The 17,151-nt window shown below is 37.4% G+C and overlaps 1 protein-coding gene across 2 annotated transcripts in view; it reads right to left on the reverse strand.

Annotated features, from left to right (window-relative positions):
• Positions 1-17,151, reverse strand: part of CRIM1 (cysteine rich transmembrane BMP regulator 1) — a 158,425-nt gene that overhangs the window by 41,294 nt on the left and 99,980 nt on the right. For both annotated transcript variants that reach the window (XM_015857693.2, XM_015857694.2), the window contains 3 exons: positions 16,390-16,511; positions 6,095-6,277; positions 4,813-5,010 (listed from right to left, as the gene is read on the reverse strand). In XM_015857693.2, the coding sequence (XP_015713179.2) occupies positions 4,813-5,010; positions 6,095-6,277; positions 16,390-16,511 (503 nt within the window). The remainder of the gene's footprint in view (positions 1-4,812; positions 5,011-6,094; positions 6,278-16,389; positions 16,512-17,151) is intronic.

Raw genomic sequence — 17,151 nt, forward strand, 5'->3', positions numbered from 1 at the left:
CCTACAGTGCTGACACTGAACAATAACTTGTACTTCATGCTCTAAGTAGATGCCTGGGTCCAAATCCTATGCCAGTGAACACTGTTCTCTACTACTGACTTCATTGTGAATGCATCAAATTTCTTTTCATGGGACTATGGTGCCTTTTTTTTATTTAATGATGTGTTGGACACACTAAAGGAACTGAACTGAATTACTTTTCGGCTACAGTTTGGAGCCCTTTATTGATGAAAACGTTAATTTCTTTTTGCAAAGATAAAGTGTCAGCCTTTATGACAGCGAAGTAATGCAGTCCTTATTCATGAAAGTCCTCTGAGAGGACTTTGTCTAACACTTAATTTCTCATTCATAGCTTATGCTGGAACCCTTCCACCTGTACCTGAGAGCTCTCACGCAGAACGACTCACTGGGTGACAGCCAACTACTATACATCAACTGACTTGGCTGCAAGTTTTCCCTATCTGTAGCCTGAGCCTGTGGGAGAAACAAGGGAATGTAGGAAGCCTCCAACATTCTTAAGAGACATTTTTGGTGTCAATGCCAAATTCTCAGTACTTGTGTTTATTATCTTCTTTTCAAAGAACCAAGCATTTTCCTAATACTCCATTCAATATTTACTTCCTATGAACATGACTGTTACTCCTGTTTGCAGATGGCTGTCTGCAGATGGCCTGAGGAAGGCATGGTTTTTTATGTCAGTGTAGCTTGTTTGGTGTTACTCACATGCTATTACATATTGACACTAATAGCTATTTGAAGATCCAATAGTATCCATTTTTTTTTTTTTTTTTAAACTTCATTACAAATGGAATTGCTGCTTGAACATTTAGGAACTAAAAACAAATGGTAATCCAAAAGAGAAGCAAACAGCTCCAGGAAAAGCAGCACTAAGAAAAGCCTGATTACCTATGGATCCATTTCCTACAACAGGACAAGCACTCAAACCAGCTTCCATGAAGAAACTTGGGAGTAACAAAGTATGAGTTCAACCCCAAACTTTGCACTCTGTTCCTTCTAACTACCTGTCTGCTTTAATTAAATATGTAGGAATGTGTTATCTTCGAGATTTCTGTGCGTTGTATGTGACCACTGGCTCTAAAACTGTGAGGAAAGCACAGAGGGCTAATGTGATCACCTAAACCTTGTCTCTTTATGAAGACAGTCTAGAAAACAAAGAAAGAAAAAACAGACTAAGTAGATAATAGATAAAACAAACAAAAGCAAATCCCTAAGCACCAATATCATTACAGCAGCTACAGAAGTTCTATAGGAGCATCCATCAGAAGCTTAAAACTAAATCTTTGTGTTCGATCCACAGAACACGATGGGCCTGCTGTTCCCAGCTCTGACTGGTGAAAGGAGATGGCTGCCTTGAAAACCAACATAGACTGAAGAGCTTAAGGATGGGTGCTGGCTGATGAAGGAAGAAATTATAGAGAAAACATCTGGCTTTGTCTGGAATCATCTCTTTTCTGCGAGGAGAGAAAGCAACCTTTTCCAGAGAGAGAAAAAGCTGCACAAATTATTTTTGCAAGGCACTGGGCTTCATCTTTAAAGGCAATCTTACACCAGCTTTGCAGCTGCTTATTATCTGGAATGAGTGTTTGATATTGCCCTGTCTTGTTCCTCATTCTGCACTGTCTCTCTGTCCTCATGACTTATCAGTGGCCCTTGTTTCTTCCCTCACTTCTGCTCAGACACTCTTACCTCAAATTAGCCACTCCCTGCTCTCATCCTGGACTTTTATCCATGCATATCTTGAACAAGTATAATCCATGTGCACTGCTATATTGGAAAACTGGCAAGAAGTGATGGGTGGGCACAGAGTAACCAGAGGTCTTTCCAAAAGGCCTTTGATCACTTTTATGCTTACTTTAAGAAGAAAACAACTGTATACTGTTGAGTAACACTCATCACCTGCATAAACACTGAAAACTGCATATCAGCTAATATAACTACTTCCAGTTATGTATGCAATTTCCTGAGAGCATCTCCTCTCAGTGTGGCTGAAAATGCAAACAAAGCAGATTCCCTAAATGAAGCAAAATGACAGTCTCAGTCAAAACATTCCACAGGAAGAATTTTGTTTTCCTCAACAACTATCTTCCTTTTGCAACTCAGATTCATTATTTTCCGAAGATACTGCAAAATATGTTGCTTGCCTTTACTTTGCACCAACCTTTCAGGCACTTGAAGGCTGCTATCTTCTCATTCCAGTCATAATTTCCTTTAAAATAAACCAAGCCAACGTGCTTTTCAGAACTCAGACTATGCTCATAACTCCTGTTCAGACTCTTGTCAGCTTGTCCACGTGTTTTTTGGAGGAATAATGTACAGGAAATGACTGAGGACTTAGTATGTCAGCTAGGGCCTTACCCATAGCAAAGAGATCAAGACTTGGCATCTTGCAAACTGTACCTGTGGCCTTTATTTCAGTATGGCACTTGCCTTCCCAAGGCTCTGCTAATCTATCTTGAATTTCTGTTCATTCATCACTAGACTTCTACTGGAAAACAACTATGTAACAATTACCCTGAGTCAGGACTTTTGAAGAACCTCCTCCAAATATAGCTCAGTAGATTTTCTCTTGCTGAATTCAGTCAACATTTTTCCACTTTCTGGTTTAAAGCAAACAAATTCATGCTCTGCTCTCCAAGATACTGGTGGCCCTTTCCAGTTGCGCTGTTTGGAAAGTAAATGTATTCAGTTTCCACTGAGTTTGCAGGTATGCTAGTGAAAACATCAAACAGAACTGGACATTGATGCTAATAGATGCTAACTACAGTGCAACTCAGGAAGGTTGTCCATGGACTTAAAAGACTAAAGCAAGGTATGCGCAGCCTGCGATATTGCAGTGCTACACCTCTCCTCTCCATATGCCTACCCCATACTTCTTCTCTCCCTCTTGGCAGCTGCAGTGAAAACAATCTGGAGCCCTTCACCCGACTAACCCCTCCTGCAAGCACAGGACAATAAGAATCTGTGAGGGCCTGGGGGTAGCTGAATTATTACCCTCTCTTCAAGTCCAGTGAAAATGCTTGACAAGCATTCAGAAAGTTACACGTTTCAAGCTGTTTGAAATTCTACATCCAAACAACATTCAAATTCCCTGGTCAGTTCCATGTGGCTTTCCACCATCTGAACTGTTCACATGCTCAGTCAGTTCTGCCCACCTTTTACCAGGCCCTCAGGAATGTCATTCTCTTCTCAGCACACAGAGACTATTGCTGCCACTGCTGCCATTACCAGTGACAGCTTCCTACCATTTCTTTTACATCACCAGTATCACTTGTATCACACTGACATTTTGTCCATTCCCATTGGAGAAGAAACCACTGCATACAGAAAATACTTAGATAACTCTACCTGTCTATGCTACCTTTCCTAGCTCACTCACGTACACATTAAGTGTGACAGCACATACTCTGTGATACCCATCATGAGAGAATCACTGGGGATTAAAACTTGCTAACTTGCTTCATCATAAAATTAATTCAGTGTGAAAGTAATAATTTTCATCACTTCACGGGCAAACTTTATACGTTATCAGACACCTTCTTCATATCCTGTGATGTGAATTTTGACATGAAAAAGCACCAAGAAAAGTCTGTGCTCCACAGATTTCTCCTAAGCAGCGGGTACCCAGTGAAAATGGACAGATTCTGTAATCAAAGAAGGGTGACAAGCTGTTATGCAAAATTCATTTCAAAATTCATTTAATTCCATCAGAGATGGAACAGGAAAAATAAGTGGCAGCTCACTGAGCATGTACCCCTGCAAGTATCTATACACTGTGAATACAGTTTGGAAGACAGGTCTAGAATTATGATTTAGAAACTGAGTGATCTGGTGTTTTTCATGATGATATATTCATTTGCAAACATTCATATACACATTAAGTGTGTATATCACACACACATATATATATACACTTAATGTGTATATGAATGTTTGCAAAAATTACATATATATATGATATATGTAAATACATAGTATATACACTGCAAGGTTGGGCAGGTGTTTGCCATATCACAGAATCATAGAATGATGTGAGTTGGAAGGGACCTTAAAAACCATCCGGTTCCATCCCCCTTGCTGTAGGTAGGGACACCTTCCTCCAGACCAGGTTGCTCAAAGCTCCATCCAGCCTGGCCTTGAATGCCTCCAGGGAGGGATCATCCACAACCTCACAAGGCAGTCTGTTCCATGCAGGTAAGGTAAAATCTCAGTTTGTTTTTAAAACTGCATACATTTCCACACAATGCAATTACATTTTAAACTCTAAAAATCAAGATGCATCTCCTACCTAATAATCATCCCATGTAAGTTTCACTGAAATAATGATCTTGCTTTCATAGTACAATTGTGTCCATTCTCAAGCTATATTGTGTGAAGATTTTGAATTGTAAATAGATGATAGCAATGAATAAGAAATTAGGAGTAATTCAATTATAAGTAATAGCTGTAGATGAACATTTTGATCCTCTAATTCCTCCTATATTTATTAATAAGCCTTAATAAAAGCAAGGAGTCAAATTAGTTAATGATGTTGATCTTAAATGATTACTGTTAGACCAAAAGAAGTACTGAACGTGGCCAGTAACATTTGCAGTTAAACCATGCTGTAACTTAGAATTTAAAAATTATCTATTTTTATTCCCTACTAATTAATTCCCCAACCAATTTGTTAAAGTCACAGGAAGTGCTGTGACAGCTACTTCAATCCTCCAAAATTATAAAGTAAATTAGGAATTATTATATCAGAAGTAGCCGTGACAGTATGAAGTATAACAAAAGAAATGCAGATCTCACCTTCACATACTGGGCAGCACTCTCCTGGGACTTTGACAGGATTCAAACAGCTCTGCCCACAGGCTGTAGCAACACAGTGAGCATCTCCGTTGATACACTGGCAGAAAGTACAGTCATCCTCTCTCCAGCGGTCTCCATGAGCTTGGATCTGACCATTGGCATAACAGCCAGCGGGATTATTTACAGGGTAAACTGGGTCTGAAATAAGAGAAATTGCAATAGAGCAAGAAATATTACATTTCCTTTTATGCCTAGATATAACTTATGATTAGCTTCAGTGTCATGACTCGGTATTATTTAAAAAGAGTTAGGTGAGGACACTACCAAACAGGAAGGATCATGCTGTGGTATACAGAGATACAATATAGGCAACAACTTAAGATATTTCAGTATTGAAATTTACTGTTGAAAACTTTAAGTCAGCTTACATTGAACATTCATAAACTCAGTGCCCAATTTTAAAACATTTCCACTCAAATTTTATATTTAACAAGCAGATCTAGAAAAGGAAAATGTATCTACAGATGGCTGGATTATATTTTTTACAGTGTTTGCTTTTCTGATTGTCTGATTTGTTTTTCAAAACAAAATGTACCTTAGATCTACTGATCTTTTTTTTTGATTTTTTTTTTTTTGTACCAACTTCACAGCCCTTTTTCTATTTCGTGGCCATACCCTGACCCGCAGTAGGGCAAGATCCAAGTGTATGGCGCCAGCCCTCATCTTCCTCCCCTGGAATCCTGTTTGTATTCTGGCAGAAGATGTGTCAAATATTTTCCAGTATAAGCAAGAGGGTCAATGTGAAATTTCCCACAGGATTTTTTTTTAGGAGGACTGCAGGCCTAACAAACAGACGAGCAGGCTGTCAACAGGGTAAGGGAGGAACAGAAAAACACTGAAGCCAGATTATTGCCCTGGTTCTTTGCTATAATTGTAAACACTGTTCAGCAGAACTGAAGAGCAACAAGTGGAAGAAACAGGCTGCAAAGACACAGTCAGAGACACACTGCTGCTGCTTTGGAACATAGTGAAAGTTAAATTACTAGCTAAATGAGTAATTTCTGGTGCAGAAATTAGGAACAGCTCAGGAAGAAAGCACCCAAAAGGTACAGAACACGTGACCATGGGAAAGATCATATCAAGAAATGTAAAAGAAAAACCAAATTAAGAAGGAGCTGACAAATTTTAGAACAACAATATGGAACACTTCTTCACTCATTTTCAATGAAAGGACAAAATACAAAAGCAGAAGGATACAAAATGGATTTCAAAGATACTGTACCTTCACACACTGGGCAGCACTCTCCCTCTGGCACATAATAACTGTCACAGTGTAGCTCACCACACTGGGCAGAGAAGCAAATAGAGACACCACCTTGACACCGACAGAAGCGACAAGCATCCATTCGAAACATGTCTCCATCATAATATTCCACGCTGTTAAATATGCAAGTTGGCTTCACTTCTGAAAGAAGAAAGGAATGAGTCAGGTATTTTACAGATAATAATAAATGGTAAAGAATTAAACCCATTTTGCTACTGACAAAATCAGAGAGAAGGAAACCACTAAATTTTCCTTCATTAAACAACAACAACAAAAAAATCTATGTTTTCTTTTAACTACACAGTATATGTTATTGTCTGTTTAAACAATGGAAGAACTGCTATCCAAATTCATTTTTAAAGCAGCTAGTTATTCACAATTAGAATTCTGATTTATTTAAAATATTGAAGGAAAGTTGTTTTCTTTATTGGTGCTACATCTTTTTCATTCCAGATGAGCAAGAAGCTATTTCAAATTTCAGCAAATGAAGCAATGCCTTTTTTTTTTTAAAAACATATTTTTAAAGTGAGTTTCTGATGTTTTTTTTAAGAGCAATCTCTTTCTACAAGATTCTAGTACACAAGTGGATAAAATTGCCTTAGAGCTGCCTGGTGGGCTTTCTGTTGTTGTTTTTCTTCTTGTTGTTGTTAGTAGTTAAAAGATATATTTATTTTAGGATTGCATGATACGAATTCCAAACACTACATGGTTCAATCAAACTGGAGCCCTACTAGTCACCTCACTGCTGTACTCCCCACATAAAAATAATCTCCATTGTAATGACCATTATTTGGTCATTTCAGTGTTTTTAAAACACAGCAAGACTATTTTAACTTGACTGTTTCTCTGACTTGACTATTTCTTGTACAGCAGATCCCTAACTTATGATTCAATCCAAACTGAGAGGCCAAAGTTCCTAAATATTTGGGAAAAGACTTGAAGTCTTGAACTTGAACTGACACGTTCAGTTCAGCCTGCTACAGACACACGCACTGTGTTGCACAGCTTCGCAGCATACAGCTGAATCACAGAACTGTTTTGACACAGTAGAACAAATACAATTATAGAATACCACATTCTATACCACATTAGTCACCAGGAAGTCATGACTTCACAGTTTCATCATTGTATTATTCACTGAAGCCTCCTTTCTCTTTCCCATTATAGAATAAGTTCTGCAACTTTCCCAAGACTCTGGAGAGCAGATAGCTGAAGTAAAATAGTGTCTACTTAGCAGATGTATTTGCTCAGTTAGCTATGAATCTACTGTTTTTAAAACCAAAGCATCTGAGATAAAGGAAGCAACTTGCTTCAGACACAAAGTCAAAATTAAAAAGCAGGCAATTGCATATCTTGTTGATTTCCACAGGCTATATGGAAGATTGTTTCCTCACTTACATGAATAAAACATCTACATGAAAGGTGATAACCGTACCTGCTTTGAGGTCAGGTTTTCTATTGTTTTTGTTAGCACTCAATCTCACATGGGAGATGAAAATATTTAAATGAAAATTCAGGATTTGCTGTATCCACCTGAATCTTCTTAATTTTGGAGTCTGAACTTTTCATATATGTTACTCTTGATATTCATGTAGGTTTTCTTCAAAATTCTAAATTATCTCAGTGATCTTAGTAGTTCCTTCCACTCACATTTATGCCGAGTTACAGTCTCAAGTTATTTAAAATGACTGTGAAATGTTAAGAGTTGAAACTTGGAATTATCCTAAGCAATGCTTGATTTTTACATGCCTGTTCGGTCTTCAAGGCATAATGTAGAAAGCAGTGTTGAAAAAAAAAAATAAAATATATATATATATAAATAAATAAAAAAGAAAGTAAAAAGAGGAAATACCACTGTGTCCGGGAAAACAGCTATGACCTCATTAGAAAGCTATTCACATAAACAAACACTTGAAAAATATTTCAAGTTTATGTAGTTCAAGCTGTTAGTCTAAAAACTTTCTTAAAAAGGAAAAAGTGCCAAGAACTTAAAAGGCATTTAAATCCATTTGTTCCTGACTTTACTATTTTGACTGCAACTTTCTAGATCTTTTTAACTTTTCCACCCCAACAGTATATCTGAATGTCTGCCTAGTTTGGAAAGTACAAACGTCTTCCATGAATTATCTTTTTTTCTTTCTTTCTTTCTTTTTTTTTTTTTTTTTTTTAAAGAGAAGCAAGAAACGGAAAAGTCCTGAGAGGAAACAATGTATTTTATTCCTACAATGAAAAATGCTGTAAAATATTACTGTGTATTTTTACAAACCAGATTTATGGTAGTGTATACACATTCATACTGAACTACTGAGCTACCCATATGCATCTAGCTATAAGACAAGGATTACTGTTGTTAGATCAGTGCAGCCTAACGAGTCAGTCAAGCCAGAGCAAACATAATAAGAACTCTAGGTTTAGATATTTATAAAGTGAATAAAGGAGCCAACATCTTGCTGTGGAATTTGAACCAACACATTTCTTTTAGTGGGACATGCTGGAAGATACTCAGAGTTCTCTCTCACTTGTTTTTGTTTTAAATAGTGCTAATTTTATTGCTTTACTGACCAACATATGATAGCCACAAAGGAACAAAAGAGTATAAAGCTATTATTAAACAAACACAACTTTTCCCCAAAGGCTGGCAACCATGAATTTATTATTTGACCAACAGAGAAAATGCTACACATAAAATTCTTCAAGTACCAAACCTCCCTGTGTGACAAAACAGTTACAATAGACTGACATGCACAATGTCAAGCAGTCAAGTGTATCTGCAAACCCAAATCCCTTTTCTGATGCTAACTGCCAAATGACACAGTAGGGATGAGACAGCCATCCAGGCCATGGATTCGTAAACCTGACTTCAGTGTCTGCCAGCTATCAGTTAGTCTATGACAGAAAATCCACACTGGGCACAGACATTCCGCCACAAACCTGTGGAAGGAGCCAGTGCAGAACAGACATGACCCAGCACAATGAAGTGCTCCTGCTGGCTTTACACTGATTGTGACAGGACAGATATCAGATCTCTGCTCCAATATCAAGCTATGCATGACTAAGAGGGCACAGTTGACTTGGCATTGAAGTTCCCACTCCAGTTAAATCAGGGAGAACTCTGGCATAAATTTTGCTCTAGAGATTGCTTCAGTGATCCCCATATTTTTTACTGTGAGTCCTGCAAGAGTCCTACAGTCAAAGCTGCACTGAGACATGCAGCCATGCACTATCTGAACACAAAAAAGTGCTCACTTCTCAAGACCTTTATCTCCGAACTACAGACAGACACCACTTAGTTATTTAAATCAAATCAGTTTTCTATGGCGTTTTACCTTGTACCTTTAAATCTAATAAAGACCTATAGGCTGGACTAATACAAAATAAATTTGCTGTTACAGAGACCCCTGTAGTTTCCCTGTACTGATGGTTATCTTTGCTTAACATGCATGAGTTTTGCAATCCAGTCCTTGCGAGGCACTATTCTGCACATGGTTATTTCTAGCACATTTCAAGCTCAGGCATCAGCTGTCTGTAGGCAAGTTTGGGCATTTTCTTCTAGCCCATCTGAAGTGGAAGAGAGATTAAAAACAATTTTCTGTTGTTTAAAGGATGAAAAGGTTTGTAGCGCTCTGGACATTCTTTCTGTCTACAGAAGAATTTGTACCAGACTCCTGGAAGGAATTGGTGCAAGTGCTGTAAACTTTCCATTAAATGAAAGGGAAGGAAGTTGACAAAATTCTGCCCTGTGTCGGTACAAATAAAAGACAGAAAAGCTTTCTGTTTTTCAAAAGCTTGGCTGATAAGGAGTTTAGAAAAGAAAAGGATAAACTTCAGTTAAATTAGTTCATAGAATGTAAAAAGGCAACACATTGTATGCTTTTGTTTACCTGCAAACATAACAGAGCAAGCCAGGTGGAAGAAAATATGTGGTTTCTTACTCTTCAAACTTTAGTACTCTGTGCAATGTATTCCCTGTTAACACATCTGTGGGAACACTCTGCAAAGTCCTTTTGTCTTGCATCTAAGAACATCAATCAGGACTAAGACAAACCTGTAGCTACTATTTCTAACTCAGTGTAATTGTTTATGCATGCTTTTATGTAATTTTTTGAAGGAATGAAACATTATTTTGTTTCCTGTTATTTTGTTGCCATCTGTAGAATGTGAAAGAAATTAAAAATGACAGGGAACAGAGGTATAATAACCATAGAAAACTGGAACATTCAAAAAATTACATTTAAAAACAAATGGAAAAAGTTAGGTTTATATAGTGAGGTTTCTCGTAGAGGAAGTTTGTATCATTCCATTACAAGCTCCTCAGGTATCCAGATGCCTTAAGCTATGCACAGCACCTATCTTCATAAACAGTTTTCTTGGTCTACCTCACCAGCAGATTCCAATCCAGTAACCCAGCAACTTCTTCAGAGGAAAGGCAGTTGCACAGGTTGATACTGATGTCTTCTATTTTTTTCCTTTTCACAGTAGACAAGACCTTATGGCACTGCCTTCAGAGAGGGAAGACTTCTTTTCAAGGCACCATATAGGGAGAAGAAAAGAGTGCAGAAAGGTACTACAACAGAAGCAGCTCCACCTAAGACCTTCCCAGTCTTGCCTTCTTTAAACCCAGCAGTAACCAAGAAACTGCAAACTACTGAAGAATTCCACAGTTCAGCTACTGCCACAAAGCTCAAATTGCAGCAAGAGTAATTCAGGTTAGACAGAACACACAAAAAAATAAGTCATCCAAGTTTCATTACTTTTCCCATCTTCAGAATAGACAGGGGTATATACAATGCTTTTTATTACTTTTTCTCAAACTGCAGTTTTGCTTCTAAGTGGACCGATCCCGGGTGTCTCAATCTCCACCTTCTCTTGAGGCTTAAGAACACACATTCCTTTCAGTTTTTATTTTTTTCTGAATGAGTTTATGCTTCTAAATGTCTGATAGTTGGTTTTCCTCTAGGCTCTCTACCTTTTATCTATACATCCTTCTAGAAAATATCTTTTTAGCATCATGCAGTAAGTTAATGACATAGCACAGAAATCCACCTGGATAGCCAAAGGAGGAGCTGGGGCCACCAAGCTCTGTGGCAATACTCTAAAACCCACTTGCTGTGCGAGATTTTGTACATGAAATTTCCAAGCATCTTGTGGAAACAAGCCATGTCCTTTTTAACAGAGGAATACACTTAACTCTAAGTATTCTCTCTCAATCTACCAAACTAGAAAATACATGCTGTGATCTGTTTAGCTCTAGGCATGCCAATAGGACAGAAGCACCTGCAAAAATCTCAGCACCGTTGAAAGCACTGCCATAGCTCATCACTCATCACAAGCCCATCTGTGATCTGCCTCAAATGCATGAGAGAAGTTTAAAATTCAAGGGAAAAGACCCAAATCAGTTAACAAAAGGTTGTGGTTTGGCATAATAGCTAAATGATTAAGCTCAGCAGTAGGATTTCTGCATAGCTCTTATAATCTATTCGTCTCTTTAATAAAAATAGTTAGTGCTAAAGTTTTCCTCCAAAGCGTTGGCAGCCTTGTCCAGGTTTAAGCATATGCAAATATCTGAGAGTCAGAAGACATTTCCTTAACAAGAGGATTCACCTTGGCAAAAATCATTACTACTTCAGAAAGTACTAAAAATTGCATTATTTATAAAACCACACAGAACTACACCATCTAGCATCTAACATACTTCGTACATGGTACAAAATCAGTTCCAAAAGGTATACCTAGCATCTTGGTTTTTGTTAACAGACATGAATAAATGAAGTAAGATTTCCTCTTGGACTGGTCTTCAGCTTTTCACACCTCTTCTTTTTTATTTTAAAGTAGTTGGCAATTTACAGTAAAAAAAAAAAAAAAAAGTCCCTTTGTTTTTAGATGCCTGGGGAGTAACATGGGGGTGAGTTATATTTAATTAGAATCAGAATTATATTCAGTTCTCTGCTCTATGACAGACTCTACAGTCCTGGTCGGATCTTTCTTTCTTTGTGCATATGGAAAATAATGTTTTCCTCTGTCACATACATTTTGCGAGGCTTAGTATAGTGAATAGCAAGATCATATAACAAACTGATGCCTGTGGGGTGTTCCACTTGGACTCGTCTATTTCTTTTAGTGAAGATGTTCCTGGCTGGCACCATATTCTCCACATCAAATGTCTTTAGCATTCATTGATGCGCCCTTTAGAAAAAAAGTGATTCATATTTCCCTTTAGAAGTAATGGCATTACCTTTAACCTCTTCCATGCCATGAGCTTAATAACAGAATAATAAAGCCTGTGAGGAGTAATCGCATCAACAGGTAACAAAAAGTGTGATTAGTTAAGCTCTCCTGCAATGCAGTACCTCCCTTATAGAGCTACAAGTGTAAAGGAAGCCAGGAGGTACAGAAAAAGAAAAATGGCTTGAATACACCAGTGATATCTTCTCAAATTTGGGAAAAAATTACAGATGCCATTATAAAGCATAGGCTATATGTCACATTGAGTGAATGAGCTTGATGATTTAGGGGCTCACTTCCATATTATCATGAGTAAAGACTGGAAAAGCAATAAAGAAGAGGTCACAGTTTCCCTGTGGCAGTTGTCATCCTTGCCAGCCTGTAATTTTGGGTCATGCACTAAGTACACCCATTCTCAATTGGAAGAGCAACAGAAAACTGGCCTTCACCTCCAGGGGCAATGGAGGAGCCGCAGGGCTCCACAGCCACTCCTGGCAAGACAGAGGCAGAAAGCAGCCTGCTCCCCTCCACCTTGGAGCTCTCAGACATGGTAACTAGGCCCATTCTCCAAGTGTCTTTCCTAAAGCCATCAGAGACCCTTTTAAAGTAGTGGCTGTATTCAAGGAAGCTTATTCAAAAGTAGAAGCCCTGACTGACAGAAGAAAGCAGCTGCAGGATGCTTAGCAATTTGCTCTCTCAAATTTCTAAAGGCATAGCTCCCAGCCAGTACGTGCAACAGCACAACCTATATTCAACAGGGCCATGAGTCAATACCTAATTAGAGAACAGGCATTTTGGATGCTCTCTTGTTTCCAAACACTTCCACTCTTGCTGCACATGTAGCCTTCAATCTATTTAGATTCATTTGTTGATGCTTGTAATCGAATGCTGAATCATTTCTTTCCTTACAGCCACTCCCTGGAGAGAAGGCAGTACACCACTGTTAGCAGACAAAAATAAATGAGTAATAAAAGTTGAGTGGATCTGGAGAAACCTCACGTTCACCTAAGTAAAACACAGCGTGAAGGAATCTCTCGCTCAGTTTTCCTCCAAAATTAAAACATGCTATCTAGTACCATCTAGAAGGAAAGATTTGAATACCTATTCATTAGTTGTAATGGTAAATTATTTTAACCACAGTAGTGTTTTTAAAAGTACAAAATCATGTCTCCAGTCACTATATCAGCTTTACGTAAAATCTTCTGTTCTCTGCTCATATTGATGTAAAATAAAATTTCAGAAAGAAATATATGGAGCATCTCTCCGTAGTACATTTCGTGCACATCACCAACAAGAAAGTTGTTCACAACACTTCCCAAAAGCTGAAGAACAAACTGTGAATGTGCACACAGTGAAGTGGTGGTGGTGTGTTTCAGCAGTGGTGACAGTGGGTCACCTCTGCTGGTATAGATTTTTAGGAGTGTAGCGTACAGGCTCTTGTTCACTGCTGATGAAAATGCATAGCTAATGGTGGTGCCTATGTTAAAGAAGTGTTCTGTTGCTGAGAATTTGCTATATCAACTAGTATTATTGTGCTCTTTCTGACTGTTTTAGTTTCTATGGAAATAAATAGGAGGCATTACTTTTGGAGCGACCTAAGTAAATCTGAAGCATATACGCAACAATGAATGTAATGACTTATTGCTGTACGTATAATGCGACAGGAATAAGCACAACAGCTACACAACATGCAAAAAATGACTACTACTGAGGTGTCCATCAGTGCAGATAAGCATGTTTTTCTGATGGAATGACCTAGTGGTAGTTTGAGATGGAATGCACTTGTTACAAAGAGAACCACATAAAACCTACTAATCTGTAGCATGACTTCTAAAACAGCACAATATTAAAGGAAAAGCTTTTGTCAAAGAAGACTGACCTGATCCCCAAACACTGACAAACAGCAAAGATGATGCTAACAGTGTCTCTATGTTATTTGCATTTTGCTGCCATTACACCACCCCTCAACACCAGTCAGTTCTGTTCTGGGTCAACCAACTCTTCCCGGTCCTTTCCAGACAGCCTCCCCTCTATCCAGCACCCTATCTACCCCATCCACACATACAAAGTACAGAAGGCAGGTGTGCGTTAATGGTGTACATTATTATGGTCACACAACGTAGTTACCCCACAGTACATGCACTAACTGGACTGTTTTTTTTTGGTTTTTTTGTTTGTTTTTTTTTTGTTTTTAATTTGCAACCTATGTGAAGTTATTCCTTTATGTCAAAGTAATTCAGAGGATCAGTACTGATGATCCTGACAGCTTTCTATTCCCTCCACTCCCCTGGTTTTATCATTAAATAGCCATTATAACAACAGGAAAACTGTATGAATGTCAATGTGAGCAATTCCTTTTTACTACACACTCTTGCTCAATTTCAAAGGTTTTCAAACACGAGAATTAATTGAACTAGTTCATAATTAGCCCACTTACCATCTATAATTCCATTACCTTGCATTTGATAAAAAAAAAAACATGCTCTTCAAAATGGCAATTAATCATACTTGGGAAGCAAGGAAATAAGGAATTCAGCATCTTCCTAACAGTTTGTGCCAACAGTCAGCCACCCTCACCGTTGAGAACAGCGTGTGCTAGCACTCACTGATTTGGCTCTCATTATGCCTATGACATTTTTGTTTTTTAAATGAAAAAACTGATCTAAGCCTATAATTGTAATATATTTTTCCCCATCTGTCATTGATATCTAAGGCATTCATTTTATACTTACTAATATTTCAAGATACTTCTGAAAACCAGAACCATATATTAGTGTTCAACTTTCAGACTCTTAAACATCATTCCACCTCCTTTTCTTTTCAAACTAACAAAATTAAGGGTAGAGATTTTATTCAACATATACAAATTAAATTTATACTTTCATAAATTATATAGATAAAAACACACATATATATATAGATAATTTTTTTTGCCATACTAGACATTTATCCAGTAAGTTACTATCAGTGTTCATCTTCTAGGACATCACTGTCTGAGAGGTGTGTCTTGCATTATTTGTCCCTGATACATGATGAACTTGTCCATTCTTAAATGCACTTGCAAAATCCCAAACTACAAGGCAGTGCAGGTTATTTTTAAATCATCATGCGAGTATTTAGAATATTCTTATGCGTAAACATCACAAACATTCTCCTAGGAGAGTGTCTATTTTAGATACGTACATTTATATGCATGTGCAGAAAAGAATGCCAGAATAGCTTTAAACATGTGATACATGCACAATGAAACACTATTAAATAATGCTTAATAAATATTTACATAAATAAAATAAATAACAAGTAAATATTTAACCAACACATAATTTTCTTATGCTCAGAAATTATCTGAGCACGCAGCCTTTCAAGAATCTTTTTCTTCAGCAGCTGAATACCTGTCTCTTCCAACTCACCATATATAACAGCGCACAATCCTAAGATTTGCATAACAAATCAAAAGTTACAAATTTGCATAACAAATTTAAAGTTTTTAAATTTTTTTTTTTTCTAAACATTTCCATCTGGAATTAAAAAGAGAATCAGTTTATTCCTATATTGAACTGCAGTTTCCAATGGTTTTACACTTGTGCTAAAACTTATTGTGTTTATTTAGAGTGCTTTTTTTAAAGGGAGCCCAATAGTCTAAACAGCTCTTCATTACAGCACTCCAAGAAGCTGATTCAATGCTTAGCAAAAAAACAAACCAAACCAACATTTTTAAAAGGACTCTAGAGCTGTAACTGGCAAAAAAATGCCTGGAAAACACAAGTGGGGGAGCTTTTCACTAAAAATTCTAACTCCTTGGCTTTACAGTGAAAAACATGCTTTAGAAATTCAAGAAACCTGACACAACTTGCAAATGATGTTTTCCTGCTACATGCCTTCAATTAAACTTCCAGTTACTTCTTACTGATTTAACTCAAAGAAAATAACGTCTCTCAAATCTTGACAGTAGAGTATGAAGAACCATATACCCAGATTCTCCCACAGACACAAAATCCTCCTCTACAGGTACAAGAGAAAACTTCACGTACCATTGACACACTCAAAGACATCACAGCACTTGCCAGGTGTTCCATCTCCACGTGAGACTATTTGAGGAACGGAGCCTGCCTCGCACATGGGGAAACCACATAAACCAGAGAGACACTCGCATCTGAAACCAAAGAAAATTAAGGAAAACCCCATCAATGAATAAAGCCACATGTAAGGGGGAAGAATAGGAAAGGGAAAATGAAAAGGTGTAGAATAAATTTCAGTAATAGTATATTCATATTTTAGAATCACCTTTTATTAACACAATGACCAAAACCATTTATCAATGGTTGGAGAGAGGGAGAGAAGGAAGGGTAGTTTGTTGTTGTTGTTGTGTTGGGATGGTGTTTTATTTTGATGGTATAACTATCTGAATATAACTTATAACATTTTAACTATCTGCTAGTCCAGCAGTCAGAAACAAAAAAGGTCGTACAGTACAACATCGAAACTTCAGTTGAATACTTTTTCAGATTGCTTAAAAATAGCTAAATTCATTAATTTGAAAACATACGCTTCTCCTTTTATCCTGTGAAAAACTGAAATTGATTAAATGCTAATAAGCTGCAACTGAACCTAGTCAGAAGAAATTGTGTCCTCTCATTAGGAAATTGTATTACAGCCAATTTTATATAAGGAATAATTAAAGAGAGGAAGATTTCATGGAGAATCATTACATCTAAGTGAAACAGAAATAATTTCAGGGTCTTTTTTTGTTGTTTTTTGGGTTTGACTTGCTATTCAGGTTTTGGGTTGTTTTT

The sequence above is a fragment of the Coturnix japonica genome, chromosome 3 (assembly GCF_001577835.2).
Source record: "Coturnix japonica isolate 7356 chromosome 3, Coturnix japonica 2.1, whole genome shotgun sequence".
Taxonomy (NCBI): domain Eukaryota; kingdom Metazoa; phylum Chordata; class Aves; order Galliformes; family Phasianidae; genus Coturnix; species Coturnix japonica.